General features: G+C 33.5%; 1 protein-coding gene across 1 annotated transcript; it reads right to left on the reverse strand.

The window, feature by feature from the left end:
* Nucleotides 1-432: 432 nt before the first annotated feature.
* On the reverse strand, nucleotides 433-19,884 carry LOC147410507 (CwfJ-like family protein / zinc finger (CCCH-type) family protein). Its single transcript, XM_086436234.1, has 10 exons — nucleotides 19,734-19,884; nucleotides 19,335-19,608; nucleotides 17,852-17,981; nucleotides 17,580-17,699; nucleotides 16,380-16,497; nucleotides 6,945-7,387; nucleotides 5,955-6,240; nucleotides 5,675-5,771; nucleotides 3,011-3,159; nucleotides 433-752 (listed from the first exon to the last, which is right to left on the reverse strand). The coding sequence occupies exons 1-10, from the start codon at nucleotides 19,806-19,808 to the stop codon at nucleotides 624-626; spliced, it is 1,821 nt and encodes a 606-aa protein (XP_086292360.1). The 5' UTR covers nucleotides 19,809-19,884; the 3' UTR covers nucleotides 433-623.
* Nucleotides 19,885-20,950: the final 1,066 nt, after the last annotated feature.

Consider the following 20,950-nt stretch of genomic DNA (forward strand, 5'->3'; position numbering starts at 1 on the left):
TGTCCACTTCAAGGTGAGCATTGAAACTATTTCTACTAGTTTCAATGAGAGGATTTTCATACATTGGCGATGATATGCCATTCTTTCTACTGTTATATTTTGAGTTTTAGTATTTGAGTACTCATGCATTCAGATATTTTGTAGGTTATTGTCATGTTTATAGTTTAGTTTATTATGTTTCGGCTGCTGCTTTATAATCTTAGTCCTGCATTGACTCTTTATATTGTTATCATCTATAGGAATAATTATGTAATGCCTTGGATCCAAACACAAAATCTTGGGGATTCGTGTTAAGAATTAGGAGTGCTACAAGATATCAATTCCTGAGCCAGAGACGATATATGACTTTATTCAAGGAGATCCCTAGAGCAAACCCATGTGCTTAGGACATTCTCAGTTTATACTAAGACTGTTTTGTCTCATTTAAAGATGTGTTACTCAACTAACATTGATGCGAATTTTGTTTGGCAATTGTAATTCCATCCTTCACTTACAAATAAGTTAATCGATGTTACGGTGAAAATATTTTCCTACCAGCAATCAATTTACATATATTTAACAAAATTACTGATGTTAAACAAAATGGTTATCGAGAATAGCTACTTTACCACCTATGGTGAAAATTACTGCGTTGGATCAAATTCTTCAAATCGCTTCTTAAAGCTTTCTGCCATCTTGATTTCATCCTCTTTGCTAAGCTTGCAATTCCTCCAATCAGACCTATCTGTCACATTCAACAAGCCTGCCAGAACCTGCAAATACAATATATTGTTCCCATCTTTAGTAATGGTTTTATTGTTCTACTAATTTTTTTCAACAAAAAAAGATACGTTAATCATGAGATTTGTGTGGCAAATTTAAGGGATTTCAGATATAGTTGTGGTATGCACTTGAGCAGTAATAATAAATACATCAATCACATAGTCATAATGAAGTAACAAGGTAATAAATGATGAACGGTAGCACAATGTTTCATAGCTTAAATTATATATCCCAATCAATTAGGGAGTTTATTATTATACAGTGCAACTTATAAAGACTAATCTCCAAAAAAATACTCCATCTAGAGCTCAAACCCATCATGGAATCTTAAGTGAATGAAGGCTTTACCACTGAAGAGGACGACACACACACGCACACACACCCACCTAGGCCATTGAATTCTATAGGACACTTAGATTTTAGATCCCACGATAAATTCTAGTTGAGATTTGTTTACTAATTACACATGATGTAACAACCTTCTAAACCCAATTAGTTAAACAAGTATTGTGTAGGACCACTCATATATTTTAGGAAAACTAAGAAAACTAATAATAAAATACCTAACATATCATTCTAAATCAACTGAGAAGTATGGATTTCTTCTATTTTAAAAATACCAATTTGGTTAAATTATATTAATTAAAACTGAAGTGATGGATAGAGAGAAAGAAGAGATGGCGAGCCCATTATCAGTTCTAACTCAAAAGAGATGAGGTTCCAATTTGTCAATAGAAAATAGTGGTTGGCAACAGAAACTTTGAGAAAAATATTATTTGTTGGAAAACAAAAATCACCATTTGTCATATCTTTTCAAAGACTCGGGATCCGTATACACCTCGATGTTAGACATTTAAAGTCACGGTCTCATAAGGGTCCTCATGGAATCAAGGGATAATATCTTGTTAGGATGAACTCTAAACCATAAAGACATAAAGATCATCCTCACCAAAGATCAGCTCATTCTAATATTTTTAACCTCATAAAATGTTTATTAACAAATTAAACAAATATGGACAATCTGTTTTTAATGTCAACTTCAATAGGATTACAAGTCTCAAAAGTGCCTTTTTTTTTTTTTTTTTGTGATGATGATCTCCATGATGAGGTCATCTTCAATGAAAATCAACCCTTGACTCATATACATGTGGGCCCTATAAGCGTGTGGGACTTTAGAAGTCAACTTTCCAGACCTACATGTCTTGATCCTTGTTCAAATAAACATTATTTAGGGGAAAAAAATAAGACAACACTAATTTAGATTTTATTTTAGAGAATAACTTTTATACTCAGAAACCGTTTATTATGCTCCAACCAACCTCTCGTAACTATTTATTCCAAGTATCAAAGAAATGAAGCCTATACTAACATTCAATAAAAAACGAAAATCTAAGGTACCAATCTTGGAGATGGGGGCATGAAAGTCAACAATGGGAGAGCCAAATCCGACGTGCAAAGGGTGGCATACACCCTTCAATGGATCCCTCTTGATGATTGCTACCATCCAATCAAATTACATTCTAAAGTAAATTACCAAGACATTTTTACAACCAACCAGTTACATGGATTTCTTGCACATGGGACCTTGAAAGACCAATCAGTTAGTGGGAAATCTCCACCATGCATAATGCATAGCTATGCAATTAGCACGCCACCATATGATCAAGAAGATGGTGCCATAGACTTCCTTGTCTAAAATTGATTCTCCAAGTCCTTCTCATGTAGATGTATAAACAAAGCTAGAGAACCTATGATACAATAAATAGAAGAGATTTTGGCTACCAATACATTTGGAGTATTTTGAATCTTTACATGGGAGTAGGGGTTAGCCTAAAGGTTTCAGTAGCCCAAAAGGGTGTCAAGCCATATATATTTACGTTTTTGGCAACTTGCAACAAAATGATGTCATGGGTGCTTCAAATTAAGCCTATACCGACAAAAAAGCATTCGTATATCGTAACACATTACATAGGATGAGGAAAGCAATATGACAGTCAGATACAAACATTAGAACTTATAGAATAACCACAAAGGAGAGAAGCTGATTGGGAGAAAATTGGTTTGTTTTTGTTTTATTTTCAGCAAAATCAAATACAAATACAAAAAAAAAAAAAATCCATGCAAAAATAATTTGCCCAAGTAATATTCGTTTACAAGAAAACAGAGGTAAAATTTTAATCACATCCACCAGACTATTCCAGGGCAGAAAAGGCAATCATATATAGTAATGAAATTTAGTAATAATTACCTCACGTCCAAATTGGACTGGGAATTTCTCATTGACATCAACAGAATGTGTGAGTATATTTCCTTCCGGGAGTTCCACATAGAACAAACTCATTTTTCTGTCGAACTGTGCCTCTAATAATTTTCTCCCTTCAGAAGAATTATTACTGTCTGCCAGAATAATGAATAGAAACATAAGCAGGATCATCTTGAAAAACTCAATATGGAAACCACAATCAATGAAGACATTTTTTTTTACATCTAAAGCCAGTTCAGACTAACAACAAATTATTGAATCAGAACTACACGTCAAAGAACATGTCATCTAGATCTTAGCTATGAGAAGTGTTAGGCAGTTGAATCGATGCAGGAGTTGAAGTACAAACAGAAGGGGAAAATAAGTTGTTTCAGACACAGCCACTAGTACGATATTTCAAATGGAAACAGTGCCCAAGAGAAGAACCATTCATCATTTACAAGTTAAAGCTAGATCAGCATCACAAGGATTAAGTGTCTTAATAACTAATTTTATTGAAAAAAAGAGAAAGAAGATACAAAAGGAGGCTGAGGTAGCCCCCACATAAGAACAATGAAACAAAAAAGTCTACAAAGCTGAAAGAAACAACAACAAATAAAAAGCACTAAGAATCACATAATGAGTCCCATTTGAACACAGAATCATCGAAAGAAGACCCTGAAAAATCTTTGCTCAACTTCAACCAAAGGTCGAGCAGCCCCAAAATCTCCATAAACACAGCATGAGACATACTATCCTCGCCCTGGAACACCCTAATTTTTCTCTCTCCAAAGACCCCAAGCAATAGCCAAAGGAAGAATAGCCCAAATGTATCATTTTCTACAAGAGAAGATATTTAATGTCCACCCTTCCAATAATGAGAAGCAAGTTTGAGAAAGAACCCTTTACATTCAAAAAAGGGAGAGAAAGTTTGTCCAAATACCTCGGAAAAAAGAACATGGATTAGGATGTGATTAACAGATTCTCTATCCTTCAAGCATAAGGGACAAAATTTTGGAGTGATCCAACCACACTTTATCAAATTATCCAAGTTAAGAATCTTCCCAAGGAAGCTAGTCAAACAAAGAAACAAACCTTGGAAGGACAATAACTGACCAAAAGATAGATTCTGAAATATAATTTTCGAACGAAGGGAGAACGAATTTGTAGAAGGATCGAAATGAGAATCTCTTGTCCTTAGATAATTTTCATTCTCTCTTGTCCTACTCATTCACCTTGAATTGGACAGAATTCAAAAGATCTAAAAAGATGTTACCTTCGATATCTCCCAATCATTCTGAAGCTCAGATCCCAAGAAGTGATGCTTTCATTACAAATCAGATAGTTGAACCGAGCAATTCTTTTTTAGAGAATAAGTGTAAAAAGAAGAATCTTGAATTGACCAAGTCGAATTATCCCACCAGCTATCTTCCCAAAACCTGATCTTGTCCCCTAAACCCACTCTATAAGTGACACATCTATCAAATTGATCTACGACCTTGAGAATCCCTTTCCACACGCTACAACCATAAAATGCTTGGGGGCTAACCGCTACACCACCCAAACCTCTTCTCCCCATACTTTACCTTAATAACTCTCCTCCACAAACTCTACTCTCCTCCCAAAATCTCCATAATCACTTTCCCAAAAGAGCCCTATTAGTAAGCCTCCATAACCACTTTCCCGATTGAAATATTGATCCTTCATTCATTCAGTCATTTTAAATAGAATTCAATGGAGGAACATGGTTTGTTCAGTTGATACTAGATACTTGGGATAAGGCCTTGACAATGATGATGACAGCAAAATAGTCACCAAATTCTCCAACTTATTGAAAAAGTCACATTAAATTGTGAACTTTTCCCTTGACCGATTTAATTGTGACTTTTCCAATAAGGCACAACTTTTATGAATATTGTGATTAAATCATGAACTTCACAATTAAATCACGATCTTTGCGATTAAATTGAGAAAGAAAAAAAATGAAAGATGAGCTTGATGCACTAGTAAGAGGATATAACATTGATGAGGATAATGGCGACCATTCTACCAATAAAGCGTAAGATAATGATTTTGATTTTGATCTTTTGACCGGTACAATATAAACTTTGAAAATGCCATAGACCCGTGGTTATTTCTTGAGGATGCATGCATGATATTAATATGGGATTAGTGTAGTATGGGATTTGATAATATAATATGGTAACAACAACTTTTAGGAATAATTGCACAGTCCTAACCCTAGCTCGATTTTTCCCCGATTTTATTGAATTTTCCAAAATTTTCCCTTGCCGACTAACTCCCAAACCCTGATTTGGTGATTATGGATAGCAAACCATCAAAGTATTCACATTCAGTCCATTAGCCAGATGAGAACAGACTCCATCCTTTCCTTTATAAACTGAATCAGGGGATAAGGCCATCCCTTTCATAATATTTTTCTGTTTTCAGTTTAAATGTGTACATACAGTTTATCTCCAGCTCCTCTAAGCAAATGGAAATATATTTCACATTTTCTCCCCAATGAATTCATACACATAAAGGGACCTTAACATAAAGATACATCTTGCTATGTCAAACACAGAAAACCTAGGGATGTGAAGGATCAAGGTGTAGTAACCTATGCAAAAGAAATATTTGTAAAAGATGTAATTACAACAATTCACTTACTGGGTTTCATGGTTACAAATTTGAACCCTAATTTTTCAGCCGCTGAACCAAAATACTCTTGAACAACAGATGTTTTGGACAAAGGAATGGGAATAGCCTGCACAAGAAATATTCAATTAGTAAGTAAATAATTGGGAATTAGTGAAAAATTCTATTAAAAAAATCATATAGCACGTTTATTAAATTAGCATACAAATAGAAATATAAGACAAAAAGCTATTGATCAATCCACTTTACTATTTAATCATCTACAGCAGAAACTTGAGAGAGCAACTTTTACCTGAAGATTAGCATGAGTGCCATGTTTGAAAACCCACTCAAAGAAAACAACTTCCTTGCCCTGGTTCTTGAAATACATCTTCAGTGCTTTTTTGAATCTCTCTAGCTCTATTTCTGCTTCTGGAGGTAAGGAGAGAGTATTAGGGAAATGCTCAACAGGTACAATGAGTCCATGGTCTTGAACCAGTGGTCCCTTAGCAAGTGCACAGTAGTAATTTTCTCCTATGCTTATGATAAGATGTGAATCCACATTGGGGCTTGACAAGCAGAACCAGCAATCTTTAGACCTGAAAATTAATCGAGTGATGACTTATAGCATGGAACAGGAAGATATAAAATTGGTTGTCTTAGAAAATCTCAAAAGAAGTTTTCATCAGCATCAGCATCATCTATGCCTTAGCCGGATCATTTGGGTCAGCCCAAAAATTGAGAGGTTCTATCGGCACCCCAACTTTTACTTATAAGACCCCAATTAAAAATAAAGAAAATAAGTGAATGGTTGAGAATAAGTAAAAGTTGGGGTGCCAATAGAAGATATCTCATTTTTTTTGCTAGATTTTTATTTTTTGGGTTTAGGATTTTAAATGAGCCGAAACTACTGAAATTGTTTGAAAAATGTTATAATGTTTTGTAATGTTGAGATTATAATCTGGGCCAAAGCTTCATAATATTCGAAGAGTGTGTTTTAATCTTTAATTGGGGTGTGATAAACAATTTAAAAAATTGGGGTGTACTAAGTAAAAGTTGGGGTGCCGATAGCAGCTCTCCAAAAATATTCTTCTTCTTTTCAGGAGAATAAGATTGTCGTTTGGAAAGTGGTCACTAACAAAATGGAATGGCTCAAACATCATTTGGTTGAGTATCCAACATACTCTTGTAGGGAAGAAACATAATACATAATTCATATGACACCATACATACCTGCCAGTTTTCTCAGATTTCTGTCTACCGTGAGAAACATAATACATAATTCATATGACACTATACATACCTGCCAGTTTTCTCAGATTTCTGTCTACCGTGAGAAACGCTCTCATCTTTGTCCACTAAGCCGTGCTTAAAGTTGCAATCAGGGCCCCTCTCACATTTTCCTTTATTAAGGAAATCAAAACAAACACCTCTCAAATATTGCTCCACCGCATCCATGTCATGTCGAAAGTTGCACCTTTCCTCTCGTGAACAAGATCCTGAAGATGTAAATTTGAAACACAGTTTCTCACCATCTCCCTGCCTCTGCCGTTTTTGGGAGACATCATAGCGCCAGTATTGTGTGTCAGAAACACTATTGTTTGGTCGCTTTGCAGCTTCCTTAGCATGAGCTGCACTTTTCTCTCTAACTATATATGGAGATAAGGTGGTGTTTGGTGGCTTCATACAAATCTCTGCAGCGGACATAGTAGACGCTGGAGTAGGAGAAATCGCATGAATAAATTTCTGAGAAGCAGGTGTATTTACGAAGAGTTATGAAATGCCTAGAAGCTAACTTCAAATGTTTGTAAACATAGAAAGTAGTACGGAAGTATAAAATTTTGTTTTGTGCAGGAACATGCAGCGCATCTTTAATTTTTTTCAAGCTTACAAGGACGTGATCGTGCAGAAGCAAAGCATGATTGATTCTACAATACAGCGAAACTGAGAAAAACATTAGATGGCAAAGAAATTAAAAGCATTATACTTGGCCGACCAATCAGGAGCAGCCTATTCTTAATAGGCTCAACAGGTTCATAGTGCCTAGTGAATGGAGGAGCACTTCACTGCAATTGTCCAAGAAACGATTCCTAACCTGGCATTGGATCATTGCCCTATCTATCTTTTAATGGGAATATGTGGCTTTAGCATCAGAATTTCAAGGAGATGATTCATTCAAGAGCAGTGGAGCGGCTTAGTGATCTCCAACAAACCGGATGCAATTTTTAAATGCAAGCCCTCAAAGCCATCAAAGAAAAGCTAAAGAGATGGAATAATCTTTTGGCAAGATCAAGATTAAGAAGAAGTGGTAATTGAGATCGAGGAGCTAGATAGGAAGGAGGAATTGAGGTTGTTGTCGTCGTAGAAACTTGCCTAAGTGTGAAATTTCAAGCTTTGGTGGCAGTGGAGGAGGTTAGTTGGAAGAAAAAAAAAAATCGAAGGTGAACTGGTTGAAGGAAGAGGATAACAATACGAAGTTTTTTCACTCTATGACCAATAATCATCAAAGGTCAAATTTTATTTCCATGTTAAAGGTTAAAGGTTGGTGATTGGAAGGGGAAGAGAATATCCAGCATTGTGTAGTGGAGCTACTGCAATAAGCTTTACCCAAAATCAGGGGTGACAATCTTAACACGACCCGCGAACACGACTCGAAAATGACATGAAAGTAGTGGGTTTGTGTAACGTGAAATTTTATTACGTATATCGAGAAATTAAATCAACTATATTGACCAATTTTTCTATTTAATTTCTAAAAAAAAATTAAAAATAAATCGTAACATTGTCAATCTAAAATAAAGATTTGCTAGAAGGAGAATTTGACAAATGAAATGTACAATTTGAGTAATTTTATCATGATTATGATCGAAATATTAGAACATTTAGTTAAAGTAGATAAAACTCAAATTTTATAGGAAGCTCTTTCGGTCAAGCGGACGCTATCATTGAGTTCCAAAGTATCGAAAAATATAGTTTAGACTATCAGCATACTTAAATCCAAGTTTAATATGATAAGTTATGAAAATATTAATTTTATCAAGAAAACTTAGGGCGTTAAAGGTATTTGTGGTCAATAAAGAAAAATCGGTGAGGAATTTTGAAAATCCGAGATACACAGTTCGAATTTATCTAATGTAACGGATATAACCGAGAAAAGAAAAATATATGAAAAATAATAATATTATTTAATTTTTTATATTATTAAAATATTAAAATAAATTATTTTTATAAAATTAGGTTTAATTATAATTATTTATATAAAAGAGATATATTTGAAATTATTGAAGTGTTAAAGGGGTAAGGTATAATAAATATAAATATAAATATTATTATATTACATATAATTATATTATTATATTATATTACATAATATAATAGAACAAGTTATAATGTATTATATTATATTACATAATATAATAGTACAAGTTTTAATGTGTTAACAGATTAAATACCTAGGTGTATTAATTTTATATATTATAATATAATATAAGTTAATGTTCATTCACGCTACGAAAGAGATAGAAATAGAAACAAAGACAAGTGGGTTTTGATAGTGGGTTCGTAAACATTACCTTCGATCGATATTTAAACGTGTTTCAAATGTGAATTAAGATCCGACACTAAAGAACAAAATATCCACGACGTTGAGATCTACTTTGTCATCGGATTAATTGGTCGAATCACTAAGGGAATTAGCTAGAAAAATAATTTTTATACCGTAGGGATGCGTAAAACCTAGCTGTGAAGGTAGGAAACTTATAATTTCAAATTTGTAATATAATTTTCAATGAATTCTATTTTATTTTAATTTTGATAATTAGTTTCAAGTTTATTATTGATTTAAATTCAAAATTCATACATCGAATTGTAAAATAATTCATTTTATATGTGTTTCTCTGATCTTTTAAAGTTGTACAATAAAAATAAATGAATTTGGGTTAGTATAAAAACGGTTAAGACACCCTATTTTGAAAATGTATTTTCATTGGATAATAATTTATAAAAAAATTAATGAAATGTTTAAATTTAAAATAGAATCAAGAATGGGATTCTTGGTTGTATGTGTTTGTGTTGAGGAATTTCCAAGTTTAGAGTACTTTTGAGCACTGTGTAATAGAACATATAATGCAATTAAGATGATAACCGTGGGACGGTGTACCTGCATGTTTATTACTATATGATTTACTATTTCCGATATACTACTGCATGTTTATAATTCTAGAATACCTAGGAATGTCATCACACTTGCAAATTTGTTTTAATTTATTTCAAATGAATTTTGAAAAATATAATTACTATTTTTGTTATCCATTAAAGGGGTAATGAATGCCTATAAAATTAATTAGTAACTCTTTTCGAAAACAATCAATTAATTTAAAATAATAATGATTTGATATTCTATCCGGTAGTATGGGATATCACTTAAGAATACCATTATACCTACTATTCGGGAAATTCCTATCTTATCTTTATTGGAAAACAACAAATTGTATTGTAAGGATGGTTTGTAGATGACTAGATTGATTAAGGACACATGCATACTACAGAGGTACGATAAAGATAACTTATCAAATGATCATTTACAATCTATAGTAGTCAAATGATTAATCTCCATTAGGGATCAACAACCAACCTGAACCGGAAAACACGATCAACCAATGATGGTAAATTGTCAGACCGAGCATAAAATCAAGAATTAACAATGAGCTTCACACTGGTTAAGTACTGAAGCATCGATATACAAATCAATACTTTTGTATCAATTGTATACCTTATCATTCTTATCAAATACCACCAGGATTGATATTCTTATGACATATTTATATTTCTTTTGTTTTATTATGAGATGAAAATATTTCGTTACTATTTTATTAAAGATTAGTTTGTTTCGAATGTTATTCATTTTTATTTATTTATTTAAAAACATGCATTATTTTTAATAGATTAGCTTGTTTATCCATTCATATTAGGACTATTGATTTGAAATTTGAGTTTACTATTGAGTAACTTCCTTATTACTCACCTTACCAACAAAACATTTTAGATGTCCCAACTATCAAGATGCCTATTTCTAATGGGGAACATTATATAAAAGGCTCACAAAATCAGGATGAACACTATTTTGATTATATGTGAGCTGAGATTGGAGTTTAGTAGAACTAATTTTGTATATTTTTGGATTTCCTTATATTTATTAGCACTATGTGTGTTGTGTATCCTTATGTGTATATATCTAGATTGTGAAAGTTAATGTTTATAACATGGACAACTATCAATCAATATGAGATGTGTAATTGATGTATGTACACTTTTGAGTTATAATTATAGTTATGTTTATATTTAAAATAACATATATTCGTTATGTAGTGGTTGGAATGCAGTGGATATATGGATTTTGATTATACAGGTATATTTCTATAGGTGAAAATTTTTCATAAGTCCAATTTTTAAGAGAAATTCTGTCGAAATTATTTGGAAGAAATTCACATTGTATTTAAACTTTGAAGATCTTGATTTTGATTTTTTTTTTCTTTTGCTCCACCCTCGAGATTTGAAAAAATCTAAATCCTAAATCAGGGGTGTGATAGTTTGGGTTGAGCCTAATTGTGTTTGGGTCACAATCGTGTTGACCCATCTAACCGATTATTAAATGGTTTGTGTTTAGGTTAGGAACGTCAACCCGCTTAAACCTGTTTTGATACGTCTAAGTATCATGTTATTAATATGTCGTTTGACCCACATAAAACCTTACTCGTATATAATCCATTTAAATCATGAAAAATAGGAGGTATCTCAAATATCAACCCGTCTAACCTGGTTATTAAATCGGTTGTGTCTAAGTTAGGGACGTCAATCCATTTAACTTATTTGTCATGTTTAATTATCATATCATTAATGTATCATTTTGACCCACATACAACCCGACTCATAAATAATCCACTTAAATCATGAGACATGAGGTTTCTCAAATATCAACAATTATTTAAGGGATTTTAAAATTATCCATTTTTGCCAGAATTTTGTAGGACTTTTTCTAACATATTTTTATAATACATATGTTTTTTCAAATTTTTTAAAATATGGAGGGTGTTTAATATATTTATCAAATAATTATGGGTTATCCATAAATCTTTATTTTTTTTGTTGCGATTTTGTCTGGCTATACATGTAAAACCCCGAATTTTCAATTCGTATCTCGAGGAAAAAAATAAATAGTGGAATTTTTAGAAAATCTTGAAAGTGGGACTTAGGGGTAAAACTTTATGATGTTTCTGATCATTTTTAATAGAATCTGACCTCACCATTGGATTGAAAATGATCGAAAAACATAGTTTAGCCTGTAAGCACGTTCAAGTGCGAGTCCGAATAGAAAAGTTGTAAATCCTCGATTATCAAGTCGGACCAGGCCAAAATAGTGAATTTTTGCTAGAGCAAGAATTATTAAGATTCGATTACATCATTGGATTCCTAACGAAAAATTATTGAAGATGGACTATTTATTTGTCATTTTTGGAGATCAGAAAGTCGAATTATCGTCAGAAACGAAAACGACATCAAGTTTAGGGGTCACCTCAGGCCAAAAATATAAATTTTTGTTAGAGACAGAATTTGTAGAAATTGACTACACCACTAGATCCGGAACGAAAAATTAGGCGAAATGGAGTATTCATTTGTCAGTTTTGGAGTCCGGACAGTCAAGTTATCGTCGATCGAAATAATTGACAAAATACCGATTTTGTCCCAAATTTTATATAAATAAAAATTTTTAATTTTTAATTTTTTTTTTTAACTTTGTCTCCTCCAACCCACGCATACAGCCGCGACATATATAATGAAAAATTCATTTTTTTTTTCAAACTTCCACCTCAGATCTCGTGCAAACGGCTCGCCGTCGACGACCGACGCAGAAGGGAGAAATGTCCACAGCTACGTTCTCTACAAAACCCACCCAACCTCTTTCCATTTCACTTTCTTTTTCATCCAATATCGTCAAAAATCAGTCGTATTTGTATACGAAAATTTCGAAACTTTGACCTCGGATTTCGTCCGTTTCGGGGTCAAACCGTCTTCCGACGCAGAAGGGAGAAACGTCCGCAGCCTCATTCTCTACATAACCCACCCAAATTCCTTCCGTTTTCTCGTCTTTTTTACCCCGTATAGTCAAAAATTAGCCATATTTTTATACGGAGATTTCGAAACTTCGACCTCGATTTTCATCCGTTTCTGGATCAAACCGTCTTCCGCTGTAGAAGGGAGAAGAGACGAGCACATCGAGATCTTCAAAACCACCAGGCCATATTCAAAAATCAGTCGCTTCGAAGTTCGATCCGTCTCGATTTCCGTGCCGATCGCCTTGATTTCCGCGCACACACTTCGATCCTTTCGCCTAGACATTGTAAGGAACTCTCAATTTCTATTAATAATCGTAGATTGTTAAAATTGCACTTAGGATTTTATCAAAAAAATTTGGATGTATTTCTAAAATATAGAATTATTTTGTTATTTCAAAAATTCACGCCAAAAATTGCATGTTTGATATGTTTAATTGTATTTTTAATAAATTATACGTGGGTAGGGTATTTTAACGGGTTATTTCCATAAATTGGGTTTTGTGCACTGCTCGGACCCCGTTTTGATATGAAATTTATATTTTTTTTTCAATATTATTGATAGAAATAAATTCTATATTCTATAATTGAAAAATGTGATTTTTAATATTCAATGAACTCATATTGAATTGATGAATATCAGAAAATGGATATTTTATGAAGAGATTGAAAACTGTAAAAATCGAAAAAAGGGAAAAAGGGTATGAAACGGTAAAATGTCCGAGTCACACCCGAGGGGTGATGTCTGCATTTTACGTTGTTGTGTTGTGTGCAGGTTGGTAAACAGATATCCAGGGATAATATTGTTGGTTGCATGTTTATTTAAATTTCTGTTAGCGCGAGGCGCTGTTTACGTTTCCGTTTTGTTATTTATTTTAGGCCGGGTGACCACACTTGCATGGTAGGAAACTGGATATCCATTCCCAACCTTGTATTGTTAATTTCTCTTTTGTTTTCAAATGAAAATAATCTATATATGTAGCTATTTTGTGAGTTGTTAAAGAGTCTGTGAATGTCTGAAGGGATAGTGCGTCATATCATCCGGAGTGGTGTACTATCCTGAGATGTACGGTAGGGACCACCAAGCTCATACGTGGTATGGGACGCGTATGAGAGTGGAGTCACAACTGGAATCCGGGTTATTCCTCTCTATCTTTACCAGTGAACTTGTAATGTAAAGGTGGTCGTATACGAATGGTTTGTATATTTGGGAATTACATGTACGCATGATAGGCATAGACGAAGATGATTAGTCAGTGATCACTAACAATCTATAGTAGTCGAACGTTCTGACGCATCGAAAAGAGACTCATTGCTTACGGTCACGTCAAACGGCCAGCCTGAGCCGGATAAATGGTCAACCAAACGTGGTAAACAACGACCAGCCACAAAATCAGGAACTAAAAGCCAGAGAAGAATTGTAACATCATGTCCCGACTGGGAGCGATCCAGTCGTGAATCCCAACTCTCTAATTCCAATACTCCACCATTGTGTATTACGTATATGTTGTCTTATTTTGATATATAAAATGAAATCCGTGTTTAATGTTTCTATTTGATTAATTAGATTTATATAAAAAGAGAATGTTATAGTGAGTACTGCTGATCGATGTAATGTGAGTTTTAAAATGTTTAGTTGTTCATCCCTGGCTATATGTACCAGTTAATCGTAGTTCTTCTGTAAAATTTTGTATATTTTAAAATGATTTAGTATGCTTATTCGTTCATGTTAGAAGAGGTTATTGGCAGAAATTGTGTTATTCCTTACTGGGTAACCATTGTTACTCACCCTTTCTTTCTCCATTTTTTTTTTGTTTCAGATCCGGAGCTTGGTGAAGCAAGTATAGGACACGAGTGAGGACTATCTGGTGGGTCAGATAGACAACCAGAGTCCGTCACCTGGTAAGTATTGGAGTTATACTCCATTTGTCTAGGAGTATTATAGATTTGTACTGAGCGTTAGGACTCTTGTTAGAGTGAGGAATCTTTGTATAATCCCGAAAATTTCTTCTTCCGCACTCTGATCTACCGTATATTATTGGATGTATATAGGCTTCCGCTCGTATTCTATTTTGAATGTATACATGCAGATTGTATGTCGTTTATCAGGTGCAGGTTGAACGCCTTGGAATGCTAACATAAACAAAGGAGACCATGCCGAAATTTCGAGGTGCCACCTAGTACCTCGAGATCTGACATGGGGATTTGTATTAGCATTTGGCGGGACGCCACAGAACGATTCCCTTTCATCTTCTTCGTCTCCACAATTTGAGAAGAACACCACACAGGTGACCTTTCTATCTCCATCTCTTTTTTTCTCTTTCACTTTCTCTTTCTCTTATAATTTTTGTCATTCTAATTTTACTTAGTAGAACTATTTGATGTACAAGATCAATTCACATCAGGTTTCTTGGGCAACCTCTTTTTGGGATACACATGCCTTCTCTCCCTTGTGTTGGTTTTAGTTTTGACACATAAGCAACCTCTTTTTGGGATACACATGCCTTCTCTCCCTTGTGTTGGTTTTAGTTTTACCACAAATATGTGTCTTGATGTAAATCCACAACACTATTTTTTGTGGTGGAAATAGAACCTACTTTTTCCACGTAAGATTAGAATTTTATTTAATAGGTTACACAGGTCGGGTCAGATTGCCTATTCAATAAATGTGTCGGGCTCGGGTTTAAGTTTTGACATGATTATTAAAAGGGTCGGGCTTGGGTTGGGCAAATTTTTAGAATACCCGTACTTCAACATGACACGAACATGGCACAACCTGACCCATCGCCACCCCAACCCAAAATCGTCCAAGGTCAAACCAATTTTCTTTCAACTATCTCTCTCCAAAGCAATGTAGCTGGCTTGATAAGCCTTTTGAGGACATATCATTCGTTAAAGTTACATCACCCAAAATCTCTTCTTTATGTGCAAGGGGGATGGAGAGGTTGTAGGTCAGCTCTTAATCTATTGAAAGGTTAGCTTGTGAGGTTAGCTTGTGAGGTCTGGCCTCATTTCCTGTCACTTTTAGGCATCTTGGGGTGCCTCCCTAGTTTGTTTCTTTACTTGATTGAGGGGTGTCAATCTCTCAGTGTTCCTCTCTAACTTTGAAGCAATTTAACTTTGTTGGGGAATCTGGAAGGAGAGAAATTGTTGAGCCTTTGAAGGCCAAAAGCAGTCCTTCAAGATATCATCATTCCTACATTGGTGTTTCCTCTTTCTAGTGTAAACTCTTTAAGAAATTTAAAGGGATATTTATTGAATACCAAACACAACCTTTTGTTACTCAAAAATAATAGAAGTAATGACTAGACATGTTATCATAGTTCTGGTCTTTTTTTTTAGAAACAAATATTAATCATCATTTCCTAGAAGAGTGTAGGCTGAAAATGTATGTCACCAATATCAATTTATAGGTCATATAAGAAATTTAGAGTGTTAGAGTCAACATCTTTAGCCAACAATTCCTTTTCAACAAATGTTGTACATTTAAACATCTCCATTTATCTTTACATAAGTAGTTTTAGCAAAATGTTCAACTGCCTTCTGGAAGGAAAAACAATTATCTTAAAGTATAATGAAAGAGAGTTGATGAAAATAGTACTAACTCAGGTTGAGAATAAAAATCAGACCTGTTTATCTTTATTTCCAACAGAGGCAAGACCCAAGAAGCGGGTCACATGTACAGCCTCATCATTAGAGTATGGTTCACGTGCATAAAATATACCTTTAGTACCTGCAATGTGATACCTATGCACACAAAAGATAACAATTATAATTAGACAAAATAATTTACCTTACACCAGCTATGAACAATACATTTAGGGCCACAACTTGGGCGGTCAAAACCTGAACCCGACCTTGGGTCAGGTTTGGGCATAGTTAGCTTGGGTTCGGCCTCAGATTCGGGCAAAAAAAAAATGCCCAACTCAAATCAGGTTGGGCGCGGGGATAGGTATCCCAACCCAATTTACCCGAACCCAAACTTAATATGATTATAATTTAAAAATATTTCTTATCGTGGTTTCTTTCATACTCATAATTCATATTTCAATATGTATGTTTTTGTTTATTCTATATATCAAAACTAATGTGTGATTATTTTCCTTAGATAAATAATTGCTTTGTTATTAATGCTTTGTTTTAGGTGTAACTCTATATTGTCATACAATGATTATATTACAACTTTAGTATTTTTCTTTTCTTGAAAATTGTGATTATTAATAAAAAATAATTATTTTAGTTAATCTTATTATTTTTCTATTCTCTTTAAATTTTCTTATAATTTTATTTATATAAACTTTTGAAACACATTTTTAGGAAAAATAATTGTAAATTTTTAGTTCTTTTACACACCACTTATCTTTATATAAACCCTTACCAATACTAAATTATCTAGTATTAATGAGAAATGCATTAACCCGAACAACCCGACTTGGCTAGGGTTCAAGTTGAGCATTTCATGCCCGAGGTTGGGTTGGACAAGGGCACAGGTTGATCCCCAACCCGCTCGAGTTGCAGCCCTAAATACATTTAATTTGATTGGTAGCTATAAATAATATATTCATGCTCAGTATCTCTAGCATTAAGGCAGAGTTATTTGAATGTAAGCTTAGAGCAAAGCCTGAAAGCTTTCAAAATGTAATTAGAGATTTTTAATTAGTGAAACAAAACAATATGGTTAAAAGGAGAGAGTCATCAGTAACTAGTGATGTTACAAAGCAACTAACGACCTGAAGCGAACATCAACTAGTCCTCTTCCCATCTTTCATAAGAGAATACCAGTTTACCACTACAGGCACACATAAGCAACAATTGCAATCATCACTTACCGAGGCTTAATCTCTGCAACCAACTCTGATATAATAGGATCACTACCCAAAGAATCTGAAACTTCAGGTGGAGCCCCAGATATATCAGCTCTGTTGAAGACCCCACTTGGCCATTCATTAGTGATATAAGCGTCAAGGTATTCATATTAATCAATCCAATATTATTAAGCCTAAGCTACAGTTTCACTTTGTTGATTTTGTACGTACTATAGGAAAGAATTTATCTCAAATTACATACATCACAAAAACAATAACTGAAAAAAAAAGGATATGTTAGGAACAAGTCAACCACTCCAGGCTCTTCAGCCCAAGCTCGCAATGCATCAACATCATCTTGACTATACACTCCAATTGCTTGTGCTTCCGAATAATGCTTACCAGATAAGTAAGCCACTGATAACCCTAAAATTTGTGAACAGGTTGAAAAAAAAATTACAACTTGCCGTACCAAAACCAAATGTAATCAAATAACACCAATTCTTGATTCCTCATAATTAATAAAAAAATAAAAAAAATTTTGAAATTGAGGTGAAGTGCGGCAAAATGTGGTTCCCAAGTGTATAATTGTGTATACTGTTGTTTTTTTATAGGTAAACTGGTCTTGGATCCACAACCTCAAAGTTGCATTATAACATGTCAACCAACTAAGCTATGTGTATAATTGTGTGGTCAGGGCATGCAATCGTAGGGACCAAACCCATCCCAAAGGGTGCAGGGATACCTTGCGATATCAAACAAAAAAATTGTGTATTTTGGTGGAAAAATCATTGAAAAACAATTCCATACAAAGTTAGTACGGAAAGCTTCCTGACCAAATCACCTTGTGGCATCCAAAAACATGATTCAATGTCACATGGTTTTGAGGACAAAATTCTACGAATTTTGAAAAAAAAAATTAATCTTCACCATTGAATTTTAATTTTAATTTTTGGGTGTTCAGTAGCTGTCCATTTTCAAGACCTTGGATCAATCTCAAAAAAGATTTTATTTATTTATTTTTTAATCTGATTTTTTTCCATGACATCTAAAACGCTATTGTGTTGGATTTGCCTATGTGGTAATCCATGTGTGCCAAATGACCTTTGGTAAGATTTGAAATCTTACTAAGTTAGTAAGGCTAGTCAGACTCAAAATCAGTTTCTCCAAGAAAATGATTGTCATTACAGAAAATATTCTGCACCCCAGCCCACTAGAAAAATATTTTTCTCGACATATAGAAAAAGTTAATGTATTCCCTCACCATAGGCCTGTCAATGGATCAGTTCAATCATAAAATTTTGTTGGTTCTAGTTGTGCTATGGTATGGTTCAAATTCTTAAATCAATGGAACCAGAACAAAAACCGTCAAAACTTGTGGATGTCCATTGGTTCCGGTTATGAAACGAGGATACTTAAATTCTTTATCTAATTTGAGATAAAAACCTACACCAAAAGTTATCGAAACCATAAACCATATCTAAATAGCAAATAAAGCTTAAAAAAGAAAAAAAAGAAAAAAAAAAGAGTATGAATCTTACAAATTACTATTTTAGACCCAATTCTAATCAGTTCCAATAAAAAGGCATCCAGAATGGGGATTTCGGTTGCAGTTAAATGGCTATCCATTGACAATTTGACATCCTACCTCATTTTTGAGTAATTTTCATTTTAAATAAAAATTCGTCAAGATATCCAATTCCTCATGTCTATTTTCACAGAAAATTGATTTTCCAAATAAAACTACAATAATACAGAAATTGGAAGTTTAAGTTATACCATGGAGTGTGAATTTTCCACTGCCCTTCAACCAGTAGAGATTATCGCAAATCTTCAATCCATTGATCTTGAAACCGCGATTCAGCGAAGAATTTGAAGATTCGGATAGAATCTTAGCAGCACTAGTGCCATAATCTCCAATGAAGTAAGTTGGGATTGGAACTTGGGAGCGTCCTTCGATGTAATCCATGAATTCGTCAAGCCGATCAGATGAATCTGGGAAGAATTGGCCAACGCAGAGAAGAAGATCGAATGGACCAGTTGATTTGTTTACCTGAATAAAATTGAAGAACAGATTGTGAGAAATCTGTAATGGTAGATCACAGGTTCACAGTAGAGGAGTTATAAACCCTAGAAATCAGATAGAGATAGAGATAGAGATAGAGAGAGAGGGGGGACCGTTGAGACGCGCTTGCAGAGCTGATTAAGGCGACCAAATACATCGCCACAGAGGAGAATCCTAGGAGGAGCCATGAATGAGAGAGATGAGAGAGGGTTTAAGGATTTAAGATACAGCCTACAGAACACAAGCTAAATGAGAATAACTCGAAACTCGGTCGATCCTGGATTGAGTTGGGTGAGTTGAAATGGGATTCGCAGCTTCCCAACGATTCCGTAAGGCTAAAAATTATAAAATGCTGAACGGATTAAAGAAAACACTCACTGATGTGGCAGTGTACTGAATCATTACTTATCCTTTTGATCCCAAATCTTAAAAAATCATTACTTGTCCTTTAAAAATAATGAGAAAATGACTTATTGCACCAAACTCTTAAAAGTGTGACCAACAAATCTTCATATACGTGGTGACTCGACAATTGAATAGTGGTATTTTATATATTTTTTATGAATTATTTTAAATGAGGGATTATGATTTTTAAAATAAATATGAAAAAAAGGCTTTCGCCTGCTATCTATGTAATAATTTGCGTTATTTTAGGATTGTATTTTTTTCAATGATATAAGTATTTGATTTGAAGTTCACGTAAATTTTCATGTTCTATATGATTTATGTTATATTTGTTGCATTATTTTTTACTAATTTTTTCCTAATCAATTTTAACGTAAAATTCTCATTGTGTCATCTTTTATCTATTTGTAATGATTAATCTAGAAGTAAGACATTAAACTCAATATAATGTAAATGATTATATATAAATATAAAAAATAATTAGAAAAGAATAAATTTTCAAATAATTATAATTTTTTTAGTATTTTCTGAAATGTTGTTAATGTTGACAATTTGATAGCATTTTTTCAACATTACGTTGAAATCAACATTAGTAATATTTCGAAAATATAGAAAACTTTGTAATTATTTAATTTACTATAAAAAAAAATTAAAGAAATTGAAAATCTAAATTTATTTAAGTTGAAAATGATAGAAGATAAATTTTTTTATAAGAGTAACAAATAATTGTAAAATCATAAATTTTGAGTCGTAGTAGTTAAAATGTATCGGGATAGTGTGTAAGTGATAATATTTAAAAATCTTACACAATTAAATAGTAGTATTTTGTATATTTTTTATTAGTTCTTATGGATTAAAAGATTAAGATTTAAAATAACAATTCAAGAAACTAGTACAACTAAATATTAATATTTTGTATATTTCT

Source organism: Akebia trifoliata, chromosome 1 (genome assembly GCF_017979445.1).
Source record: "Akebia trifoliata isolate Shusen 1 chromosome 1, ASM1797944v1, whole genome shotgun sequence".
NCBI classification, from domain to species: Eukaryota; Viridiplantae; Streptophyta; class Magnoliopsida; order Ranunculales; family Lardizabalaceae; genus Akebia; species Akebia trifoliata.